This window comes from Mesoplodon densirostris, chromosome 4 (genome assembly GCF_025265405.1).
Source record: "Mesoplodon densirostris isolate mMesDen1 chromosome 4, mMesDen1 primary haplotype, whole genome shotgun sequence".
NCBI lineage: Eukaryota > Metazoa > Chordata > Mammalia > Artiodactyla > Ziphiidae > Mesoplodon > Mesoplodon densirostris.
In genome coordinates, this window is record NC_082664.1 from 108,664,817 (window position 1) to 108,690,749 (window position 25,933).

General features: G+C 45.9%; 1 protein-coding gene across 3 annotated transcripts in view; it reads right to left on the minus strand.

Annotated features, from left to right (window-relative positions):
* The window catches only part of ADAMTS17 (ADAM metallopeptidase with thrombospondin type 1 motif 17), a 354,869-nt gene that overhangs the window by 20,199 nt on the left and 308,737 nt on the right, over positions 1-25,933 (minus strand). For all 3 annotated transcript variants that reach the window (XM_060096914.1, XM_060096913.1, XM_060096915.1), the window contains 2 exons: positions 7,279-7,483; positions 3,154-3,306 (listed from right to left, as the gene is read on the minus strand). In XM_060096914.1, coding sequence (XP_059952897.1) covers positions 3,154-3,306; positions 7,279-7,483 — 358 coding nt within the window. The remainder of the gene's footprint in view (positions 1-3,153; positions 3,307-7,278; positions 7,484-25,933) is intronic.

The following is a 25,933-nucleotide window of genomic DNA, read 5'->3' on the forward strand; positions in this document are numbered from 1 at the left end:
AACATCTCAACTTCTGATTAAAAGACATGCTGTCCTAGAAAGGAATGTGATTTCATCCTCTCCCAGTTTCAGTGACACCTCCCTCCCCACCCCATCCCCAGGTTGAATACATGGGCCCAGCATTTAGTGGGAGAAAACAATGATTCACACAGATCTGGAACTAGCTAATATCCCAGGAGGGCAGGCAGCTGCACGGCAGTTTCCAAACAGAGCAGAACACTAATACTGCCCTCAGCAGGGTTGGGAGTGTGAAGTCGGTCTCTCGAATGGGATCCTGGTTAGGGTTCAGCCATTTGCTGAGGCTGGGGGAGGGAGAAGGGGCCCCAAATCCCCCCCAAGCCTGCCCTGCCTCAGCAAGGTTCTGGTGCTGCTCTCAGGCACCCTCACCCAGCTACAGGAAGGGCTGGATGCCAGACCCCTCCCGAGGGATGCTTGGTCCTTCTCACTTCAGGAAGTGCAGGACAACACCTGTGTTGCATGTCTTTGGGCTGGCCTGTCCATCATCTCCCTGGAGATAGGCTTATCTTTCTCAACAGCACCTTAGGGCCAAGTGATAGGAGATTACTTGGAAGGGAGATGTCAAAGTGTCCAGATACACTGGAAATCTGACAGTGTTCAGACTTCTTTCTACTTTCCTTTTGGGCAACTTAGTTGCTACCTTCAAAGTCTGGCATGTGGGAGGTTTAGATGCTGGTTACAGGAGGGTCATCCACGATGACTGGTTTAGAAGTGCACTGACCCCAATTGTGTGACAAGGACACAGCAAAAATAACATATCAATCAGAAAGCAGATCCAGTCTGAACAAGTGAAAATGTCAGGGGAAGATCCATCTCCTGGAATCCACTTCTCTTGGCCTGGTCACCCAGTGAGTGAGGATAAGGGCCCCATGGGACCGGTATCCGTCCTAATTCTCCAGAGCAGGCACAGGGAAAAGCAACGGACAGATTTCTACTGCTGTGCTGGGGTGGGGGTGGGGGGCGTGCCAGCCTACCCAGTGATGGCGGCTGAAGAAGGCAGTGGCAGTGAGGCAAACAGCTGGGGTAGGTTCTCTCAGTTCAGTTCTATGCAGTCCCCACCACCGTCAACCCTTGTTCCCAGTGCGTGCACGCGTGCACACACATATATACACACACACTGCCTTCCAGGTCAGTGTCCCTGCAGTTCTCAGCCGGGAAGAACTAGTCTGCCCTGGGCCCTGGCTCTGGCCAGACCTGCTGCTGGGGGAGCAGCTGGCACCAGTCCAGGCCCAGTGCTCGTCCCAAAGGCTGGATGCACACTGATTGGATGCCATTGGACGCCATCCCCTGACAACAGCCCAAATCTGTACATGCCCTTGATCTTACTTGTTCTTACTTCCAGGGATAGTTGATCAAGCTGGCTGTGGCAAAAGCAGGTACTGCGGCCTTCCAAAGCCCTACTGTCCTGAAGGCCAGGAGGTATTATTCTCCTTGGCTGGCTAGGAAGAGGAAGGCCAGCTAAAGGCTCTATTTTCCTGGAAGCCATGCCCGATAGGCTGTGGTGTGGGGAGTTTGCCAGAATGTGTGCCCACGTCCTCGGCTGAGGAGGCGGCCAAGTGCTGCATCGAACTCCTCAGGCACTATTCAAACCCTTCCTTGGACATTCTGCTGCTCCCAGGACCAGGAAGTACAAGGCACTTAGGAAAATGAAAGTGTCCACCTGGTCCTCAAAACCAGAACGATTAGGCTGGAGAAACCCAGGCAACGCCTATCTGCAGGGCACCACCCCATTACGGCGACTCTGGAGCCCTCACTCTGTGTCCACCATGTGGACGGAGCTCTGAATTGGGATTCAGAAGCTGGACTGTGTCAGAGAAGAGTGGCCAAGTCACTTAACCTCTCTGAACCGCTGCTCCCTCTTCTGTAAAACAGGGATAAGCACCCTCACAGGAGAGGACTGGTGCTGAGCTGCGGGTCACTGCAAAGAGAAACCAACGCTGGGGCCACAGACCCCCACGGGTCCGTGCAGCCCAGGCCTGAGCTGACCCCTCCCCCTCACCTCTGCTCCCTGCCCAGGGACACCTGTGGCCACGGGAGTCACCCTTTACTAGTACAGGCTGTATTTAGGGTGTGACCACAAAGACCCCTCAACTATAATGACAGCTTTATTCTAATTCACACCTGGACATATGGAATCCACGCAACATTATTCTGCCTGGCCAGGCAGGTAAATTAAAGCATAAAGTGGCTGAAGGAGTCAGGGAAGCTGGAGGACCGCAGCCTGGGGAGATACACCCCCCCCTGCCAGGCCCCAGGTCACAAAGGCCACATGTGGATATAGGCCATGTTGCCAGATTTCTGTAGAAAGCCCCAAATCCAGATTTTCAGGTGAAATTTTCCCATTTTTAAATGTTAGCAATCAATTCCAAACTGTTTAAGATATTGCACAGGCCACACACACAAAGCCAGTGGCTCTCAGGCTGCCAGTGTGCAGCCTTTGAGCACAGATATCAAGAGAAGCAAATGGGAAGCTTCCAGTTGCTGAGACCAAAGGGAAACAAACACACTCTAGGCTCTCGTTGGAAGTTTTCATCAGAAAATCAGACATCAGAAATTTTACAGTGTTTGGGAAAAGGCTCTAGAAGACCCACTGGATGGTTCTCTGGGGTGACAATGGTATCTATCTCAAGTATGGGTCAAATATATCAGGTGAATGAATAAAGCAAGGGTTAAACAGCAGAGAACGAATGCTGTTCACTTAAATGCTGTTTAACTCTCCTGCCCCAAGGCTCTAGGAGATACTGTCGTCAGTCCTCACCCCAAGGGCCCTTTCCCAAGGGTCCTGGAAACAATGAAGTGCTATTTGCCCACAGCCCCCTCTGCATCTGCCTGAGGACAGACTCCCACCATTGAGGCTCTCTCAATGGCAGGGTGGCCAAGCCCACTGCAGGATGCACATGGGTCCCGGACTGGCACCCATTGCACCCCTTCCTGCTTTGGGGGTACTCAGTGCCCTTCTGAATACACACCGTGTGGGGTCACCAGCAGGTGCAGAGTTGGGAGAGAAAGTGAATTCACCTGGTGAGACTGGAACCACCTTGTTAAATTGGGGCCCACGGTGAGAGAGCTGAGTTCCCGCCTCTTGAGTTGCAAATGCTGCCCAGGGCAGGATGGAAGCGCACACACCACACTCACCTTGGACCAGCCCCCTGTTCTCCACTCATAGCAGCCAGAGTAGTCCTCACAGGGCTCCTCAGCTCTTGGCCTTGTGGATGCGTCGCATTTTCCTTGCGAGTTGGTGCATGTCACAGTTCGTTTCTTTGTCCCTTTACCACAGCTGGCAGAACACTGCAAGATACCATTCCGGAGACTGAATCCAGTCCAATCTGGTCAAGTCCATCAACACCTGAACATCTGTTAAGTACCTACCATGTACCAGACCCAGTGCTGAGGATGCAAGGATGAAGATGATATGTTTCAGACCTCAAAAAGCTCCTGGTCTTTTAGAGTCTTATGCACATGGTCCAAGCTGGCTCCTCCCAGCTGGCCTCCAGGTACCCATGCTGAGCCAGCCTGGGGCAAAGGCACCAGTTCAGGGGGGAAAAGGAGGAGATGGAAAGCAAAGCCACAGGTGACTCTGACATAAGGCGATTGGCAAGCCCTGCAGAGAGCTTTAGCGATGGTTTTAATGTGAATGCCAAGAATGGTAACAGGGCAATGTTCCCTGTGCTATTTTTCTTCCTGGGAAACATAGCAAGAGATGGTGTGGGGAGGGGATCTGAATAGTGTCTGAGGGGTGACAAATGACGCGTGAGCCCTGAGAGTTCAAGATTCCCACACCCTCAGGCAGCACGATCCACAGAAACAGTGACAAGAGATGGAGGGGTGACAGGGCATAAACATGGCAGACTTGGGGGTGGGTCTGGAGCCTGTTCCTGGAGTGTTCCCAGCCTACCCGCTGGGCTTGGGGAGGGAAGGTGCTTGGCTCTCAAGAGTGAGTGCCGAGTGCTTACCCACTTCAAAACAAAGCACAAGGAAGAGTGGACCCTTGACCTTGGGAGAACATGACTGACTTGACCAGCAAGCAGAGGTGACATGGCCTGGGAACCTGGGGAGCCCACCCTCTGATTTGCTGTGTGCAGAAGCCTAGTCCCTACCATGGAAGCAAATACGTGGCTCGCAGAGATGGTGGGCTGAAGGCTGGATTCCACCAAATGCACTGACATGATGAGACCCACGCTGCCTGAGGAAATTCTGAGGGGGATTTCCTCCCAGCAGCTGGGTCCCAGAGATACCATGGGGGGTGCCCACCAGCCGTAGTAGCACAAATGGAGCCCCAGCAACTCTAACTTCTGGTTTTACACTTGCTTGATTTACCAAAAATATGGGAGGCTACAGCAGTGATTTTTCTTGAGCTACAACAAACTTGACTTTTAAAAAGTTCCACTATGTCCACCGAAAAAATGCATGTAAAGGACAAATGTCATTCTTTATATTTGTTATTAACATTTACCTCAAAATGCTATCAAACTTTATTTTTCCTATGAATTCAACCTAGCTCTCCATCTGCAGGTCCTGTTCTTATTTATTTATTTATTTATTGAGACTAATTTAGACTGGTTTATTTTAGAAGAAATACACATGCTTCACAGGTGGTTGTGGTATAACCTGGGGGGAATTTGGAGAGCTCATGTATTTGATCTTCTGGTGGGTTTTAAAGGGACTTCCTTGGTGGTCCATTGGTTAAGAATCTGCCTTCCAGTGCAGAGGACGTGGGTTCAACCCCTGGTCGGGGAACTAAGATCCCACATGCTGTGGGGCAATTAAGCCCACGCGCCTCAACTAGAGAGCTTATGTGCCACAAACTACAGAGCCCACATGCTCTGGAGCCTGCGCACCACAACTACAGAGCCCACATACCACAACTAGAGAGAAGCCTGTACGCTGCAACAAAGAGCCCCCGCTCTGCAACAAAAGATCCCGCATGCTGCAATGAAGATCCTGCATGCTGCAACTAAGACCTGATGCAGCCAAAAATACATAAATAAAATATACATACTTTTTAAATTAAAAAAAATAAAATAAAGGGACCTCGAATGCAAGGAGTCAGTCCCTGGCAGGCTTTACCCACAGGGCCTCCCAGGGCAGAATGGGTGGGGCCTGGAGGGCTGCTGCAGGAACCCCTGGGTTACTGCATTGAAGGCCCATCCTTCTGCTTCTCTATGTGGCAATGCTTTCTGACCATTTCATCAGCTCCACGCTCACCGTGTGCCTCACGGGCTCCTCCCTGGCACCAGCACCCATACCACTGGCTCCTTCTGCAACTAGGGGCCTACTCACCACTTCTGCCTGAGTTCCTGCTTGGTCTCTCTCTACTCTGTGTTCCTTGCCTCTTCCCTTGAATTTTAAACCCTCAATATCCAGCCTGTTTCTTGACCAAACCCTGGCCTGGCCCCCTTTGACCAGCAGCCTATTGGTTGGAAGCCTTCAGGAAGGGCAGTGCTGCAGGCTGGGGCCACCTTGGAAGGGACCTAGGAGGGTGATGTTCGGCTTTTCTCTTGGCTTGTGATCCAGGGGTGGGAACAAGAAGTCAAGGACAGGAGAGAGTTGCTACCTTTTGCTTCCTTCTCAATATTTTTTTCCTCATTCTAATGAAGTTGGGAAGAAGTTGGGGAGTAGTGGTGACAGTGATCAGCACTGCTGGCTGAATACAGGCAAGCCCATCAATAAAAACTCACCCATGAGAAATTTAAACCCATTCGTTTCCAGAAGAAGAAATGTTAGAGGGGCTTCTGTACTTGGAAAAGTGGAAGGAATACCAGTTTTGTGAGCATCTCATGGAGGAAAGATTTGATTCTGAGTCATATGTTTAGAAAAAAGCATTTTGCTTGAGCCTGAGCTGAGCCAGAATTAGATTGATTGGTGTGGATACTATTTCAGGATTAGGATTAGGCAACACATAGATATAGGAATAGGGATGGAGATATTTCTTTAAATCTTGCTCCAATTGTCTCACACTTTCCAAAATGGTGCTCTTCAATACTATAATGATAGTTGATTATGTCAGCCTCGCTTATTTTGTTAAGGAGGCATTTTTCCCCCATAAGAGACCTATAAATGGAAAATTTATGGTTTTGATCTGATGAAGCATAAATCTTGTTTGGATCAAGAACCAGGTGATCAAGGCCCTAAGGCTCATGGCAAGGGAGAGAGACTGCACACCTGCCCATACCCTTCTAGCAGGCATCCCCCTCCCCAAAAGTCCATTGAATGTTAAACTTATTAACGTAGGTACATGAAAAGAAAAAAAATTTTTTAATGTTAAAACTCTATCCTTTTCCTAAAATATCTTAAAGGATAGGCAAAAAACGCCCGTCTTTAAATGGGTACACATCAAGATCTGCCTAAAACGTAAACTCAGTTTTAGAGCAGCCAAGGGCAGACTTTTCGTTCATTAAAAACGGGCTGAATACTTTCTTATTCAAAATAATTCCAACTGCTTGGCAATAAGAAGGAACTTTAAAAATATTTTCCACACTGAAGAGTGTCTTGGATTTAGCCTTTCTGACTTTCCTAGAACACGTTTGATGGAGGACCTGAGGGAAGCTTGCCCTTTATTCAGCTATTTTTTTTGTTTCATAGCCAAACAATCAAAATCATTAATGCAAACTCCATGCCAAGCCTTGAAGGATGATATTACCGAAGATAAAATATTTCTAGGATCAGTTTTCAAAGTGAAAAATTAAGGCTTAATTGACCTCTTTCCAAAATGTGTTATGGCATGAGATTTGTAACCGACTCACACACTAAAAGCTGTCCTTCCCAACATCCTCCTGCCTCTTGCAAAGGCAGCTCCACAAAGACTGCTATGGAACTGAAGGAAGTCTTTGAAACCACCTTTCCAACCTGACCACCCTACAGTTCCAAAGTGCACAAAAGAGATTAAAAGGTGTCTCTCTGTCTACCTGCCTACCTACCTATCTCCTATGTATCTATCCATCCACCCATCCATCCATCCATCCATCCATCTATATTTACATGAGAATTTTCACAGGAAATGGGACCAAACAGTACTGTGATATACATTATCAAAAAAACACACTATCCATGTTTTTTGGCCACGTTGATATCCCTGATGGAATTTGAGAATGTGTGACTTAGAACATGGCTTTGAGCTCCTCTGGGGTCTGGCTAGGACTGTGATACGTGGGGGTTTGTCAAAAACAGCAGGGAGGGAAAGGAACCATTTTGGGGTCACTACAGACAAGGCCCCGAGGCCCTGGTGGTGGTTTCAGCACTGGCGGCAGCCCAGGCACCCACCTGTGACCACTCTGACGCCTCCCAGATGGACAGGCAGTCCTGGCCTTCGCAGCTCTGCAATGCTGATGGCCGGGGCACCGGGCAGTAGAGGGGCCGAGTGGCGACGTGTGTGCCATTCTGCAGCTGGTACATGCAGGTCACTTCCCGGTGCTGGATGCCCTTCTCACAGGTCGCTGAGCAGGGGCTCCATGGGCCTGCCACCCACCTACCCAGAAAGAGAAAAGACAGTGAGAGAACAAAGGGCCTTCCAGACAGATGGTGGAATTGTGGGCCTGCTGTGGGAGGGAAAGAGACAGACTCAGCTTTGCAGTCGGCTTTGGAAATAATTCTGGAATATCAGAGTAGAATATCAGAGCTATCTGAGTAGAGTGGTTCAGTGGCCTACTCAGTACAGAAATCCTTCTGCAACTGCCTGCCGCCCCCCGGCCCCCGCCACAACAGCAGACTGAGTTATTGTCCCTACGTCCCCCTCTTGCTGTCTTGTGCCATCTTTGTTCAGTGGGGTGTGAGTGGATACGAAGCTGGCCACATCCCAGCAGAAGCTTTGAGTTACTATGTGGTTTGTCTCTCACTCCTCCTGTCCTCTGCCATGAGAACAGCAGGTCCAATACAGGGGCCGCCTGACTGCTGGGCTCTGTAATAGCATGATGCTGTTGTACCCCACAGAGATGCTGGGGTTGTTTGTCACTGCAGCAAAAGCTGACTGGCACAGCCCTGGACAAAGGACACCCCAGTCCCAGCTTAAACACAGCAGGACTCCCTGCTTTCCAAAGGGTGGCGGGCCCTCCTAAGTGGGGACTGTCATTCTCGAGGAGGCAACCTGTGGGCCGTGGGAAGACTAGGCTGCTGAGGCCATCAGCTGAAAGTGCTCAACTAAGACTTTGTCTACCTGCCTAATATTTCAATGATCCCAATTCTGTCAGGTCTCTGTTGGCCTTAGGGTGTTGGAAAGGGGCTATGATGGGAATAAGGGGAATGATGATTTCTCAGGACACAAACAGGGCTTTGAATGCCCTTTTAAAAACTCTCTGTGCTCTGGTTCCTGGACGAGCCTCAAATATTCCCAGCTCCCAGGAGTTCATTATTTGACAAAGCAGTTCCATCTGGATGGTCAGCCCTGATAACCACTCAGTTCTCACATTAGTCAGACTCGTCCTAAATCCCACTTGAAACCAAATCTGATGAGGCCATCCGACTGTTTGGAAACATCTAGGTTCTGATGATGAGGCAGTGAATGAAACAAAGCCCTGCCCTCTGAGTCCTCCTATTCTAATGGGACAAACAGTAAACGGATGAACAATGTACAACAGAATACAACATAATGTAACAGAGTGTATATAACATATATGCAGAGAGAATATGCTACACCATAGTAAGTGCTTCAGAGAAAAGTAATACAGCACAGGGCAGATCAGAGAGGAGATGAGGGAGGTTGGCATTACTTTATTCAAGGTGGCAGGGATGGCCTGGCATTTGGGCAGTGACTGGAAGGAAGTGAGGCATGAGTCCTGTGCTCTGTGGGAGAAGACTTGAAGGCAGAGGGCATAGCAGGTGCAAAGGCCCTGGTGGAGGGGTGTGCTGGCAGGGCCGAGGGGCAGCCAGGTGTCCAGTGTGGCTGGGGGAGGGGGTGAGCAGGAGAAGGAGGGACATGAGAGGGAGCAGGGGGAGATTACGCAGGGCCTGGTTGGCTGCTGTGGCTCTTGCTTGAATGAGATGCAGTCCTGGAGGGTTTGGAGAAAGGAAGACACGCCTTCCAGGGCCACCCTGACTCTGTGTGGCTACCAGCCTACAATGGGTAGGGGTGGCAACAGGGAGAGTGGAGAGGAGGCTACTGCAATGGTCCAGGTGGGAGATAAGGTGGCTTGAACCAGCTGGGGGTAGTGGAGGTGTTGGACTAAATGTTGAGAAGATGGGGCTACCCAGGCCCCTCCCTCCATCCCGACATGGTTTCTCCTTGTCCATTAGGGCAAGCTCAGGCCACCTCATCTAGAGCTCATCTCCAGTCCCCATGGCAGAGCTCATCACTCTTCCCTTCATGGCCCAGGGACTAACGCTAGTGAAGCTCCTCTTGTCAGACCCCTTGCTCATGCTGCGGGGGATGGAAACACAGGGCTGGCCTCGGGATATGAGGACAAGTAACATACTGCCTGCAAATTGCCTATGGCAGCACCTGGCACACATAAGCCCTATAACATAACTAGTATTGTCATTATTTTGTGTTTCCTTGGTGGGAAATGGAGACTTCCCACATGCATGCAACCTTGCTCCCATTTCAGTACCTGACAACTGCTTAAACATCACCGAAAGAATCAAACCAACTTCTACCCATTTTGTTCCCCTTTTAAGTTTTCTCCTCTCTTGATCAAAATAATTTGCAGATTCTCAATCCGTTGTTAGTCTCTAATCAGTCACTACTGTTCTTAAAATGGACTGATTTGTCATGGACAGAATGGTCCAGATGTGATTTGAAAGCAGCAAGAGAGAATGTGATGATTTTCTCTTTAAATGGGGACTTGTTTTCATGAATACTCCACAGCTCTGTACTATTTCTTTGCTTTTTTTAAAGCAACCACATTGTACCTCTGTTAGCGCCTACTATGTTTTTCTCTCTCATGAACTGACTCTCAGCCAGATCTCCTTTGTCCTGGCCTTTTACAATTAACTTTGTGAATATAAATGTTAGGTTTTAGGTTGAGACCTGTTCGGCATTATTGTGCTGACTCCCACTGTGAAATGGCTTAGAATCCTGCTCCTGTCTTTTGTATTTCTTGTGCTTCCCAGGGCCGAGCCTCGGCAGTGGGACCTCTATGTCACACTCATGGGACTGTCACTGCCCTGGGCATGTGTGCCATTGCCATAGGGTACCAGCATCTCCATTCCTGGACACACAATCAGAGCATGTGTTCTAGGGAATGTGGACACCAACTCTGTTCACACAAAGGTCACATCCAGGACACCTGGGGGAATGGTGAACTGCTGGGAGGACTCAGCAGTCCTGCTTCGGGGGCTCCTCCAGCCCCATCACTGGCTGGAAAAGTCAGATCTGTGGGGGTCAGATTCCCGTAGAGCTGGGAGGGACCGCCAGCCCTCCAGGTTCTCCTCTCCTTTACCTCTGGTGTCTGGTGCTTTGCAAAAGGATGACAGAATGCAAAAGAGCCCATGCATCCCTCCTCCTCTTTCCAGAAGAATCCTCAGACCTATCCCCGCCTGAAACGCGTGACGAGCCGCCGACAAGAGGGCTCTTTGTCACAGGCGCACCTGCTTCAGATTATCGGAGCTATTTTTCAGCTGGACCTTTTTGCCTCTGATCTTGACAAACACCTCAGTGAGGTATGGGGAGAAAAAGTGGCCTTCCTCAAACTTCGTTTTTGGTGGCTGAAAGAATCCATTTCCCCTCAAGGACCTTGGCTGCAGGAGGCCCATCTAGGGCAGTGGGATGACGTCGCACACTCGGACATCAGAGTAAAATCCCATTGATCCCAAGTCTAGTAACTTGGGAAAGGCCTACAGTTCCACACAACAATGTATATTACAATTACAACATCAGCCTGAGCTTTTTTCACTCTTATCCTCTAAAAACCTTAACAGTGACATTCATTAGCCAAGCTTGAGTTAGCAGTTCTTCTTAAAAGCAATAAAACTGTAATTCTTGATGAAGCCACCATTAACACTTCCCTAATCCAGGCCACTCCCCTGTTCCCATGGGGTCAGGACAGCCTCTTCTGTCCAGCACAGGTGTAGCTCCCCTGCACATACTTCAAGTTCAATCATTCTAATCAGGTACAGTTTTCCACCATTATCTGTGGTTTCACTTTCCCCAGTTTCAGTTACTAGCAGTCAACCACGGTCTGAAAACATTAAATCGAAAACTCCAGAGATAAACATTTCATAAGTTTAAACTGCATGCTCTTCTGAGCAGTGTGATGAAATCTCCCACCATCCCAATTGGTCCGTCCTGCGATGTGAACCATCCCTTTGCCCGACTTGTCCATGCTGTATAGGCTCCCTGCCAGTTAGCACAGGAAATACATAGTATCTAAGTATCTATAGGGTTCAGTACTATCCTGGGTTTCAGGCATCTACTGGGGGGCTTGGGATGTATGGCCCGCAGATGAGGGGGGGCTACTAGGCTTTGGGCAGCTCTGTCACTACCTGAGACCCTATATTCTTTTTTAATTGCTGCTGTAGCAAATTGCCATAAACTTAATGGCTCAAAACAGCACAGATTGATTATCTTACATTTCTAGAGGTTGGAAATCTGACGTGGGTCTCACTGGGCTAAAATCAAGGTGCTGGCAGGGCTGTTTCCTTCTGGAGACTCCAGGAAGACTCTGCTTCCTTGCCTTTTCCAGCTTCTAGACACTGCCCCGATTCCCTGGCTTGTGGTGCCTTCTTCCGCCTTCAAAGCCATCAACTCAGGCTGAGTTCTTCTCACGTCGCATCACTCCAACCTTCTCTTCTGCTTCTGTCTTCTGCTTTTAGGACCCTTGTGATTACACTGGACCCACTCAGATAATCCACCATAAGCTGGCTGATTAGCAAACTGTATTAGTTTGCTAGAGCTGCCGTGAAAAGTACCACAAGCTGGGTGGCTTAAAACAACAGAAATTTATTCTCTTACAGCTCTGGAGGCTGGAAGTTAAAAATCAAAGTGTTGGCAGGATGGGTTCTTTCTGAGGACTCAGAGGACTCTGTTCCATACCTCTCTCCGGGGTTCTGGTAACATCTTTCAGGGGAGACCCATAACAACCTAATTCCACCTGCAGCTCTAACTTTCCTTTGACAAGTAACCTAACATTTTCATGAGTTCCAGGGATTAGGATGTAGACATCTTTGGGGGTCATTATTTTGCCTACTACATGCATCACATTAACAGTCCTGAGAAATTTTATCTTACGTTCAAAATTCAGTTTCAAGTCTTGATTTGGCTGAGACTTAAACTAGGTAAAGATCTCATGAAATCTGCTGAAATGTGACAGTCTCACAAAGAAACAATGGCATCTTCAGGATCACATTCTTCTAACACAGTTATTTTATGTTGAATATAAAGTGAATCTCAAGTATAGATAACCAAAAAGAGTACACTGGTGGGTCATTTATTTTCAACAACTTCAAATTGTAAAAAAAATGTGAGCTGCTGTATTTCAACACAACAAGTGTTCAAGATAACAAGTGGTCTGTCCATGGTGTCAACTTTATCCATCTCCAAAATGGGTCAATAGTAAGGATCTGGCATTGACTGAGCACCTAATCTGTGCCTATCTCTGAATCAGGAATGTTCCTTACATTAGCTAAATTAATCAAAGTAAGAAAACTAGATGACTGTATGTGATTCTCTGAGCAGCTGTTATAGAGATATGCAAATTCCAAGCATAGCATCAAATATGCTTGTAAAATACCATGTATTTTACATGTAAAATGTAAAATACCACAGCATGAAAAGAAGGATATGAAACAGTCCAAAAGCTCCAGAAAGCTGCAGGGCAGGTTAAAGAGATTTCTGCTACTGGGATGGTTACTTTGTCCAACCTCATCTTATCTGTCCCCCAGACACATGGGTATCAACTTCACGCCAAGCCCTGAATCAAGGGCCAGGGCACTCAGCTCAGTGTCCCACCTTCACAAAGCTCAGTCAAGTGTGTGGTCCTTGGGGGAGAGGGAAGCATATAAACAGGCAATGTCTTCACTAGCTGCTAAGTGCAGTGGAGGAAATGGAGCTTGAGTTGGGTCCCGAAGTCAAAGTGAAGTTGGCCAACCAAAGAAGCAGGGCTCAGTGCTCTGACCGAGAGCGCCTGCCCATGAAATGTTGAGGAAGAGCTGCGAGTTTGGGATGGCCAATCCTTGGAGGGTACTTCAGGGTGGTTAGGAGGGAGGTTTCCTTGGGCGGTCTTCGTTAATCATGTGCCCTGGGGCAAGATGATGGCGTTCATGAAGGCAGTGGAGAAATGGAAAACAGGCACTGATACAAGACTATGAAAGGGTTTTGACAGGGCTTTGGGTATGTAGGGTCATGGAGAGAAAGGAGGCAAGAATCAAGCTCAGGATGTTGACTGGCCCGGAGGATGCTGGTGGTGTCTCCACTGGGAGGGAGAACACAGGGAAGGGAGTTGGCCTGGGGGCAGAAGGGTGGGCACCACTTTGAAGGTGGCCGCTGGGTCGCTGAGTGGTGCTGGGAAGGGTCTGCAGGTGCAGTTCTGGTGTTCAAGGGTGCTGCCTGATTGGAGACACAGGGTTGGAAGTCAAAAGCAATAAATCCTGGTAGACATCAAGGGTAAGAACAACTCATCCAGGGAGCTTCTACAGGAGGATAGAGGGCAGGGGCAGGGGCTGGGGAATACAAGCACCTGGGGTTGGAATCAGTCATGGGAGGCTCTGAGGAGCAGAAGAGGCGACGAGCAAGGCTAGGGAGGGCAGGAGGACGGTGCAGGAGACGTCAGGAAGGGTGGGGTTGGATGAGGCCTGAAGAGCATCCCCCGGATTTAGCCATGAGGACAGGTTGCTGACCTGGGGGAGGACTGGGGAGAAGGGTTGCCAGTGCTGTAAATGCAGAGCGGAAGGAGGGTGAAGAGGAGAGGCCTTGCGGGCGCCCCTTAGCAGATTTGGTTTGATGCCTACAGAGTGGGCTCCACAGACCCTCAATCTTGGGGTGACACCCAAGCTTTGGAAACAAGACCTGATGCGAGTTGTCTCATGACTTGGGACCCTCTGGTCAAGCGGACTGTGCGTGGGCAGGAAGCATGAGCGAGAACGCGAGAGGGGACATCTGCGTGAGAAGGAAATGCTGAGAATGGCTGAGGGCTGGAAGCAGTGGCTTCAGGACAGACAGGGAGCTTCCTCTCGTGGACCCATCTGTCTAGAAAGGCCACCCCTGTCCACTGGCAGTGCCTCATGGAAGTCATCTGGGTCAAATGGCAGAGCAGATGACCTGTGGGAGACCTGTGCCACGTCCGAGACTCTGGAGGCCAGCAGGGGAGGGAGGCCAGGGACCTGGCGGTGGGCAGCATGTGTGAGGGGAAGGCTCGGCCTCAGCCAGGGCTTGGCTGCTGTCTCCCCTTGGGAGTTGGTGACCTGGGTCAGTGGGCCAGTGGGTCAGTGCATCTTGATAAAGAGTCTGGCCTGAAGAGTGATCCTGTCCATTCCTAGCCCAGGGGGCTCAGGCAGTCTGAGTTGGAAAGCAAACAGATCAAAGATCTCACTTCTCATTTCTCCTCTGCCAAGAGAGAGTTTGAAGGAACAGGCCTGCATCTCCCACTGTGGGTCAGCCCCACGTCTCCAAGGTGTCCCTCCTGTTTGTGTGCAGTCCTTTCCCACCACCATCTTGCCTTCACACCCACCTGAACTCCCAGAGGAAGGTGGCTCAGGGCCTGCTTGTCTTGCTTCACGGATGGAGAAACGAACTTGGAGAGACAGCAAGACTGGCCTAAGGCCCGCTAGCTATTAAGTGGGTGGGTCCTCTGTGCCCCAACCCAGAAGCTTCCTTTTTGTATTTATACAATCTTGCTCTGGTTAGGGAACACCTGACCAACCTCATCAGGATGCCCTGAGAGTGAAAGGTGCCCATTTACTAGAATCAGACATTCTCAAAGTCTCAGAAGGTCACATTCAGGACGCTGGTGTCAGATGGGCCTGGACTTGAGTCCACTCCACCAACTTGCCAGCTGTGTGACCTTGGACAAGTCAGTACTCAAGCCTTTGCCACACGGTCAGTGCAGGCCTCGCACTCTATGGGCCTGATAACTAGCAGCTGTTATTATTGCTGTAACTATTATTCTCAGTCTAGGCATCCTTCTTATTCAGAGGAGCTGTTCCTCAAAGCCCTCTGGAATGGGCAGTCTATGTGGGCATTCGGAACCAAAACAAATTAGTTTTAATTTTTAAAAAAATTTCAATATATTTGTGTGATTCAGATGAGAGGAATATGAAAAACCTGTTTGAGTGCTGAGTCCTATAACTTGGTGCGAGTTCTCTCTCTCCTCTGAGCACCTGGCCTTCATCCATAAAGCAGGGGCAAGAACTGGGAGCACAGTTGTGAGGACCTGATGATGGATGACCTTACGGCTACGGCAGGTAAAGGCCCCAGGGAGATGCCTGCAGGGGAGCTCCAAGGATGGGAGTCTCTTCCCTCTCTCCCTGGTGCAGGGCTGCTGGCCCCTAGGCTCTGAACGTCTGGCCAAGGTCAGGCTAACACCACTCTGCCTTCCCGTGGATGACAAGGCCTCTCCCAGGGCACCCGGGCTGTGGTCACCATGTGTGCCGCCAGCCTGGGGTGAGGAGACGTGGCAGAGGCCGGCTGGCCAAGAGCCGAACCTCCTGGGCCTCGTCCCAAAAACACCACGGAGGACTCGGCAGCGACAGACTCTCTGTCTGCCCGAGCCACTCTCACAGCTCAGGGCAGATTGGAGCCAGCAACTCCGTTATGAGAGCAATCAAAACACATGTGCCATTTAAAGTCTCCGAAGATACGTGGCTGCTTTTATTGAACAGATGTCTGTGAAAGGAGTCGGGTAAGGAGGTACAACCGGGACTTAGCAAGCTGGGCTGTGATGTTCTCCCAGGGGACAGAGGGGGACGCTTTAGAGCTGCACACGAAGTTTCAATCCAGCATTTCTCCATTTAAAACTTGAGAATTATGAGTTCTCATATATATTTCCCTGAAAAGTAATATTATTCACATATTTGTTTTTTATAGGAGGAAATGAGAGCCTGGAGTGCATGATGAGGAGCGAATACATCGGCCTGTGCATGTGAGCTTCTGCTGGAGGACATAATTCCATCCTGAAATCAGGCTGGGTCAGGGTCTGAGAACTTGCTGCGTTTTCCTGAAAAGGTTCTTGAGTCACTGTGGTTAGTTTTCATGTGCTGGGGAAAGGAAGAGAAAGGAAGGAAGGAAGGGAGTGAGGGAGGGAGGGAGAAGGGAGGGAAGGGAAGACTTTAATGCTTTGCTAAAACATGGCTTAAGGGAAAATGTTTTAAGAATGGCTTCTCTAGATATTGCACCAGCTAACCGTTTTGGGAGCTTCCTATGTGCCAGGCCATGTTCTCAGCACTTAACATGATTCAAATTATTTGATCCCTGTAACAATCCTTTGGAGAGCCATTCTACAGGTGAGGAAATCAAGGCACAGAGAGGTTAAGTGGCTTGCCCAAGGTCATACATTAGCAAGTAGAAGAACTATTTTAACAGTTCCATTGAGACATAATTCACATACCATACAATTCATCCATGTAAAGAGGTCAATTCAGTATATTCTGAAATATATTGTGGTGGTGTGAAATCACCACCGCAATCAATTTTAGAATATTTTTATTACCCCCAAAAGAAACTCCACACCTCTTAGCTGTCATCTCCCAATACATGCCCCCCTCCTAACCCTCTCAGTCCCAGGCAATCACTAATCTACTTTTTGTCTCTATAGATTTGCTTCTTCTGGACATTTCATATAAATGGAATCACATAACATGTGGTTCTTTGTGCCCAGCTTCTTTCACTTAGCATAATGTTTCCAAGGCTCATCCATGTTATAGCATCTATTAGTATTTCATTCCTTTTTATCATTGAATAATACTTGATTGTATAGATACACCATGTTTATTTATGGGTTCATCAGCTGATGGACATTTGGGTTGTCTCCACATTTCGGCTATTATGAATAATGCTGCAGTGAGCATCTGTGTACAATTTTTGTGTGGACATATGTTCTCATTTTTTTGGAGTATATACCAAGGAGTGGAATTGCTGGATCATATGCTAACGCTATGTTTAACAATTTGAGAAATGCCAGACTGTTTCCAAAGCAGCTGCACCATTTTGCATTTCTACAGTAGTGTATGAAATTCTAAATTCTCCACACTCTCATAAATTTTTTCTATTATCTATCATTTTGATTATAGCCATCCTAGTAGGTGTGAAGTGATATCCCATTGTGGTTTCATTTTACTGTGGTAAACTGTATACAAAATTTACCATTTTTACCACTTTGCAGTGTACAGTTCAGTAGCATTAAATACATTCACATTGTTGTATAACCCTCACCATTCTCTCCCAAACTTTTCATCTTCCCAAACTGAATTCTAGATTCATTAAACAGTAACCTCCTATTCCCCTCTCCCCCCAGCCCCTGGCAACTATCATCCTACTTTCTGTCTCTATGACTTTGACTGCTCAAGGTACCTCATATAAGTGGAATCATACAATGTTTGTTCTTTTGTGACTGTCTAATTTCACTTAGCATAATGTCCTCAAGGTTCATCCATGTTGCAGCATGTGTCAGAATTTCCTTCCTTTTGAAGGCTGAATAATATTCCATTGTACACATGTAACACATTTCATTTATCCATTTGTCCAGAGAGGAACACCTGTGTTGCTTACACCTTTTGACTATTGTGCATAGTGCTGCTATGAAGATGGTTGTACAAATTTCTGTTTGAGTCCCTGCTTTCAGTTCTTTTGGGTATATACCCAGAAGTGAAATTGCTGGACCACATGGTAATTCTGTTTAATTTTTTGAGGAAACACCATACTGTTTCCCACAGTGGCTGTACCATTTGACATTCCATTCAACAATGTAGAAGGGTTCCAATTTCACCACATCCTCACCTTATTTGCTGTTTTTTAATAATAACTATCTTCATGGGTATGAAGTGGTTACCTCATTGTGGTTTGATTGGCATTTCCCTAACGATTAGTGGTGATGAGCATTTTTTCATGTACTTATTGGCCATGTGCATATCTTCTTTGGAGAAATGAGTAAACATGTTCTTTGCCTATTTCTTAAAGGGGTGCCTTTTGTTGTTTAGTTGTAGGAATTCTTTATACATTCTGGATATTGCTTCTTTATCAAATATGTGATTTGCAAATATTTTCTCCCATTCTTTGGGTTGCATTTTCACTTCGTTGATTATGTCCTTTGATACAAAAAAGTTTTTAATTTTGAAGTTCAATTTATCTATTTTTCCTTCTGTTGCCTATGCTTTTGGTGTCATATCTAAGAAGTCATTACCAAATCCAATGTAATGAAGCTTTTTTCCTATGTTTTATTCTGAGTTTTAGCTTTAACTCTTATATTTAGGTCTTTGCTCCATTTTGAGCTTATTTTTGTACATGGTATAAGGTAAAGGTCCAACTTCATTCTTTTGTATCTTGATATCCAGTTTCCCCAATACTACTTGTTGCATTTCATTGTGGTTTTGATTTGTATTTCCCTGATGGCTGATGATGTTGAGCATCTTCTCATGTGCTTATTGGCCATTTGCGTGTCTTCTTTTGAGAATGTCTGTTTAATTTGTGTTCTATTAAATGTGTGAAAAACATGTTTCCTATTGTTAGTGACTCAATACTGTTTTACTAAAGAATTGCATAATCTGAGAAAGTTTAAATAATAAAGAAAATTCACATTAGCAAAAAAAAAAAAGAATGTCTGTTCAGATGATTTGCCCATTTTTTAGTTGGGTTATTTGTTTTTTTTATTATTGAGTTGTAAGAGTTTTTGATATGGTCTAGATAAAATTATTTTTTCTGATATATGATTTATGAAAACGTTTTTTTCCCTTCTTTGGGCTATCTTTTCATTTTCTTGATGGCCTTGAAGAACAAAAGTTAAAAATTTTTATAATGTTTAGTTTCTTTCTTTCTTTTATTGCTTGTGCTTTTGCTTTCATATCTAAGAAACCATTGCCTAATCTAGAGTCAGGAAGATTTATGCCTATGTTTTTTTTTTTTTTGATGAATCATATAGTAATCAATCGTTTATTTATTTATGGTCTATGCCTATGTTTTCCTGTACGAGTTTTATAGCTTTAGCACTTACATGTAGGTGCTTGATCCATTTTGAGTTAATTTTTTATCTATGGTATAAGCTAGGGATCCAACTTCTATCTTTTGTATGTGGACATCCAGAGTCTCAGTACCATTTATAGAAAAGATGGTTCTTTCTCTATTGCACTGTTGAAAATTAACTGATAGTAAATGTGAGAATATTCATTTACTCATTTATATTACATTGTTCTATATGTCTCTCTTTATGCAAGTCCCATACTGTCTTGATTACTCTAGCTTTATAGTAATCTTTGAAACTAAGAAGCTTTAAGTCCTCCAATTTTGTTCTTGTTTTTAAAGATTGTATTGACTATTTGGAACCCTTTGCAATTCCACATAAATTTTAGGATCATCTTGTTCATTTGCACAATAAAGACAGCTGGAATTTTGATAGGGATTTATGTTTTATCAGTAGATCAGTTTGAGGAGTACTGCCCTCTTAACAAGACTAAGCCTTCTAATGGGATGTATTTAGATATTCATTAACATCTTTAAATAATGTTTTGTCATTTGCAGTGTATAAGTCTTTTGTTAAATTTATTCTGAAGTACTTTATTGTTTTTGATTCTACTGTAAATGGAATTATTTTCTTCATTTCCTTTTCAGACTATTCATTGCAAGGGTATAGAAAAAGAATTGATTTTTGTATATCATTCTTACATCCTGTAACCTTGCTCAACTCATATGTTAAAAACAACAAGACCGAAGTGGTGTCATTTGCCCCCCATGACAGCAAACAAAGACTTAATTGCAGCTTCAATCCCTTCCAGAAATGTGACCTTTAAGAGTCAATCTGAAATTTCCTGATCAACACTAGTGAGGTAATGTTATGATAAAGCCCTTCCCTTCCCTCAGAAGAAGATGATCTGGATTGAAGCAATCTTTTCTTTTGTTAATACTTTTCTTGCCCACCCTCTTTCTGCCAGTAAAAATCTCCCATTTTGTACAACCCCTTGGAGTGCTCTTCTAGTTGCTAGATGGGATCCTGACTGATTCATGAATTGATAAATAAAACCAATTAGATCTTTGAATTTACTCAGTTGAATTTTGTTTTTCCAGCAAATATATTAGTTCTAGTAGCTTTTTACGAGATTCTTCAGAATTTTCTATATGGAAGATCATGTCATCTGCAAATACATAATAGTTTTACATCTCTAACCTAGATGCCTTTTTTTTTTTTTTTCATTTTCTTGCCTAATTGCCCTGGCTAGAACCACCAGTACAGTGTTGAATATAAGCAGTGAAAACAGACATTCTTGTCTTGTTCCTCTCTTAGGGGAAAAGCCTTTAGTCTTTCACCAGTAAGTATGATGGTTCCTGTGGGTTTTTTGTAGATCCCTTCACGAGGTTGAGGAAATTCCCATCTATTCCTAGTTTGCTGAGTGTATTGATCATGAAAGAGTATTGAATTTTGAAAATGCTTTGTGTGTGTTTGTGTTAATTGAGACAATAATGTGGTTTTGTCTTTTATTCTACTGATGTGATATGTTATTTGATTTTCAGATGATAAATGGACCTTGCATTCCCAGCATAAGTTTCCACTTGATCATGGTACATAATCCTTTTTATATTGCTGGATTCAATTTACTAATATTTTGTTGAGGATTTTTGTGTCTATATTCATAAGCAATATTGGCATGTAGTTTTCTTGTGATGTCTTTGTCTGGTTTTGTCATCAGGGTAATACTGGCCTCATAGAATGAGTTGTAAAGTGCTTCCTTTTCTACTTTTTGGAAGAGGTTGTGAAAAATTGATACTAATTCTTCCTTAGATGTTTTGTAAAATTCACCAGTAAAGCCATCTGATCCTGGGCTTTTTTTCTGTGGGAATTTTTTTATTACTAATTCAGTCTCTTTACTTGTTATGGGTTTGTTCAGGTTATCTATTTGTTCTTGAGTCAGTTACAGTAGTTTGTATTTCTAGGAATTTTGTCTGTTTTATCTAATTAATATAACTTTTTGTTATATCAGAATATTTTTGGTTTTTCAACATAGTAACACCAAATTTCCAGATAATAAGAGGAACAAGTAGAGGCTGTTTGAGGGTCACATGCACTAAGGGCACTGTGTTGTTTAGGAAGAGGCTAGCGATTCTGAGTACTTTGGACTCTACTGAAACCATTATAGTTAAGGTACCTGGGTCACATTTAAGGATAACCATCAAAAGAACAGAAATATAATCCACAGCTTCCCAAAAATAGGGAGAAAAAAAGAAATGTTAATTGTTAGTTCTGAAAATTTTGTAATTTCCAATATCATTTCCTCCTAACCCATGAGTTATATATATTTTTAATTTCCAAAAATATAGAGAAAAGTGGGTCACTATCTTTTTACTGCTTATTTCCAATGTAATTTTCTTGTGGTCAGAAAGCATGGTGTGTTTTGTTATCTTGGTCACCATAAATACAGCCTTATCTATCAGTGGGAACGGGGTGAACTAGCCATTACATAATACAGAGGAGAGGCATAGGTTATCATATGGAAGAAATTAATTCATTGTCTCAACTCATACTATGCAGAAAAAGACATTCTGGATGTGTTAAAGTCTTCTTATATGCAAGAAAAGCCAAACCTTAAAAGTTCTGGAAGAACACACAGGAAAACATATTTGTAGTTGAAAAGTCAGGAAGAAATTGTCAAACAGGACAAAAGAAGCACAATTCCTAAATTTAAAGTTAACCAATTTAACTAAATTAAAGATAAAAGCTTCTACTCAAAGATACCATAGGTGAAAAAAGAGGCCTCAAATAAGGGAAAATATTTATAATCCAAGATGTATAAAGAATGCTCGTAAATCAGTTAGTAAGAGATAAGTAGCCCAACAGGATAATGCACAAACAACAGGATGATAAATCACAGAAAAAATATAAATATCCTCTTAACATATGAAAACACTCAACCTCACTACAGCACAGGGGAATTTAAAAAAATCAAACAATGAGGCACCATTTCCTCCCGATCAGATGGCAACACTATAAAGTCTGACTAAACCAGATTTGTTCATGACTGGAGCAATGGGAGCCCTTACAGTGCTGGTGACATGGTAACGCTAGGTTAAGCCTTTGGAGGAAAGCTCAAGGTGTGCAGACCTATGACTGTGTAATTACACTTCTGGGATACAACTTGCACATGTGTCTAAGGAAATTGGAAAAGGATGTTCACTGCATAATTGTTTACATAAGCCCCAACTGGCAAACAACCCAAATGTCCCTCAATGGCAAACGACTAAATACCTAAGATGAAATCACATAGAGCAAAGAAAATGGGTGTACCAGAGCCACAGTGGCAACGTGGCTAGATCCCAAAGGCAAGATGAACATACATACATTCAGAGCCTGTTTAAATGCACCAAACAATACTCTCTTGTTTGTGGATATATGCATATATGGTAAAAGTTTGAAAATTAGCGGGGAAAGCATACCCACTAATGGAGGAGGGGAGAAGAAGAGCACTGGGAGGGGTCAAGGGGGACTTTTAATGTATCTGTATTATATTATTTTAATAACATGCTATTACTTTAGATTACTTAAAATATGGCAATCATGAAAATTTGTTAAAATTGGGAGGTGCAGGCATAGTTGTTTGTTAACCTCAGACTTTTCTGTACATATAAACATTTTTATAAGAAAAATGCTTACACAACCCAGAGCCAGGTCAGTATGTACTAACTAACTTAGACTTCTGAGAGTGGCCAGCGACTGTGGTCAACTGAGAATGAACATGGTGCCTGTCCTGGGAGCCACTGGGCTCCAGCCCACAGTTGCCATGTGGGTCAAGTATTGCCACATCTTTCCTTTTTAAAAGTAATGTTGAAAATTCAGAGTCTTATTGCAATCTGATTTTAAAATGTTGGAAACGAACTCTAAAACCTTAAGATGCCTGTGCAGGCCAAGCCATGTCTGCTGCGGAATTTGGTTCCGCAGCCTCTGGTCTAGGACTTCTCACTTTAATTTTCCAAGGGGGCAGCTACGGTGGTTCTGAACCTAAACCAGAGAGGCTGGATGTGTGTCTTCCTCTGGCTCTGACCTGAAGAGGCCACTCTATACCACTGGCTCGCCACACGGGTCCTCTGTCAATGCTTTGACCCCACCTTCCTGTAATTTGTCTTTTGGTTGGCTTAATAGGTGAGTCCCAAGAATTTTGTCCTCAAAAGATTAGGAAAAAAAGACTCCCCCAGATTCATGATGTGACATGGTTTTCCCAAGACAGCAGTCTGAGTGGTACCAATTCGAAACCAACACCAAAATCCTGAAGAGTGGGCTGTAGAAATACGCAGAGGCCTGAGTAACGCCAGCAGGAGCCCCTGCCCAGCTGGCCCAGCTGCCCAGCCCCACAAAATTATTCAACATGAAAACATGCAAGCAGACCTCCCTGACATTCCACCCCTGCCACTGCCTCGCTCTGGCTATGAAAATGCTCAGAATTTCACAAGATTCTCTGAAACTACTCCTAGGGGGAGTTCTCCAGAGTTGGAGTGAGCCAGCTCTGTGTCTTCTGGAAAGGGTACAGAGGGGAAAGGCCGTTGTGTTCAGAGGGGCAGGGGCAGGGCTCCAACACGACCAGCCTGAAAAAGCTGGCTGACTCTGTCTCCGAGCTCGCCCTGCAAGGGCTCTGGCGTGCAGCTTTATGAGCAAGGGAATTTACAGCTCTCCTCACTTCCCCACACACGACTATCTTTAATTGCAAGCCTCACATTTGCTCCCTGTGCCCCTCCTGCCAAAGGCGCTTCCGGACACCCCCAGAGCAGACAGGAGCCAGCCAGGCCCCTGGACAACAGCCTCCATGGTTACACTTTGTTGGTCTATTTCGAATCCCTGGTGCCTCGTAACATGCTGCTGTATTAGAAGTGGTGGCCCTGCTGGTGTGGCTTGTAAAGGTCATGTCCACAGTGAGCCTGGGAAGAAATTCCCCGGGGGTGACAGACACCCAGGCCAGAGCCATGTGGAGATGGCCGGTGATGCGGGGCCACAATCTTGCTTGGTGGCTGGCATCCTGCGGCGTCTTCCTTCCTGCATTAACTCAAATGACTAAGGGTCTTTGGTGGGCAATAACTTGTCATGACAATCCTTAGTGTAGATGAGAGCTTTGACAGTTCTGACCCTGGCAACAGCTCTGCCTGATATTTGCTTGTCCCTCCTTGACTTCTCAGGTGCTGGGAGCTCTTGCCACCTGCCTTCTACTTCTCTGAAGCCTCCTCCTCCCCTGTTCTCCAAGGAATCTCAGCCCTCCCCTTGTTCACTCTTGGGCTCCTTTGTGCCCATGGCTTTCCTTTCCTTTCCTTTCTTTCCTTTCCTTCCCTTCCCTTCCCTTCCCCTTCCCCTTCCCTTTTCCCCCTTCCCTTTTCCTAGGGAAAAGGGAATGATTTCCATCGGTATGATTTCCATCGGTATTTTGATGCACAGGCCTCCTGACTCTCCACCTTGGGAACTCCAGGCCTGTGTGATTGACAACCTAGAGGACAGCAGGGGTCCCACCACACCTCTGGTTCTGGGTGGGCAAGGTCACAAACCATTCCTCTTTGCCCCACTGCCAAAACTGGTGGCCCCTCCTTTTCCAGAGACCAGCCATGCAGGGTTAGACGGCAGCTTGGACTGCTCCCTGAGCCATGAACAAGCAGCTGCTAAGTGCCACCAAGCCAACCCTCATAAGGGATCTCAAATCTACCTCTCTTCCCCATTTCCATGGCAACCCTTGCCTGGGGTATTGTAACAGTCTCCTAACTGGCCTCCCCATCATGGGATCTCTTTTTCCTTCCAAGTAGTCTGTGCACCTCTGCCATGGTTTCAGTCATGTGACTTCCTCGCTCTAAAACCTTCGATGGCTCCCTAGTGCTTACTGTCTTTCACATCCTGAAGTCCCACTCAAGGGGTCAGTTGCACTCAAGGCCCAGTCTGATAATTTAGTCATTCCTTCATCCCATGCTCCTCCATCATCCCACTAGGGATTGCAGATGTTTTCATGAATATATGAAAGCAAACAAAAATAAGACTCTGCACTAAGGAAAATAAGACTTAGGACAGATCAAGGTAGGAGGACCAGCCTTACCTCCCTGGCTTTGGTTGGCCCCATGTGTTCCTCCCTCTCCAGACTGCTTGATATTCCCAGACCTGGAGACTCAGACACTATTCCCTCTGCCTGCACAGCCTCCTCATGTCTCTCAGTTGTCCAATCTCAAGTACTTGCCCCTCCAGGAGCTCTTCTGGTGGTCCTGGATATGCCCTCTTCCGCCCCTGGTTCCCAAACAGTGTGAAGGATATTGTTTCCCCTAAGAATATCCTCACCTGGTCATGGCCAGGAGCCTCCTAGGAGGCAAGAGGCTCGGTTCTAGTTTGGGCTCATTAAGTCTTTGATGACCTTGGCTGCTGAACTTCTGAAACTTTGTTTTTCCCTCTGTGAAATGGGGTGAATGGCTCCTATTCATTTCTCACATGGATATGCCAGTGATTGGTCATATACGGTCAACCTGTTATCAACTTGTGCCCCCTTCTGGATGGACCTGGGTCTTAGCGGGCACATCACAGAACAGTCCAGGATCTGCAACCCCTGCTCCCAAACACTGACTTAGCCACATATTTCACAGACCCGCCCACCTCCTCCTCAGGGGCAGATCTCGCTAAGGCAGTGTGTTCTGAGTACACCCTAAACCTTGGCTCCAGCAGGAGAGACACTGTCTATTAACGCTGCTGGCTAATAAAACAACCAGCAGTTTCCTATAAAAAGTTACAGTGGGATAAATCCACAATAAAATATTCATGCCCCTTATTTCACTTCACAGAAAAATTCAAACATCCCAACCAAATGGAGTCACAGCAGATGCTGGGCAGATGTTCTTCAGGCAAGG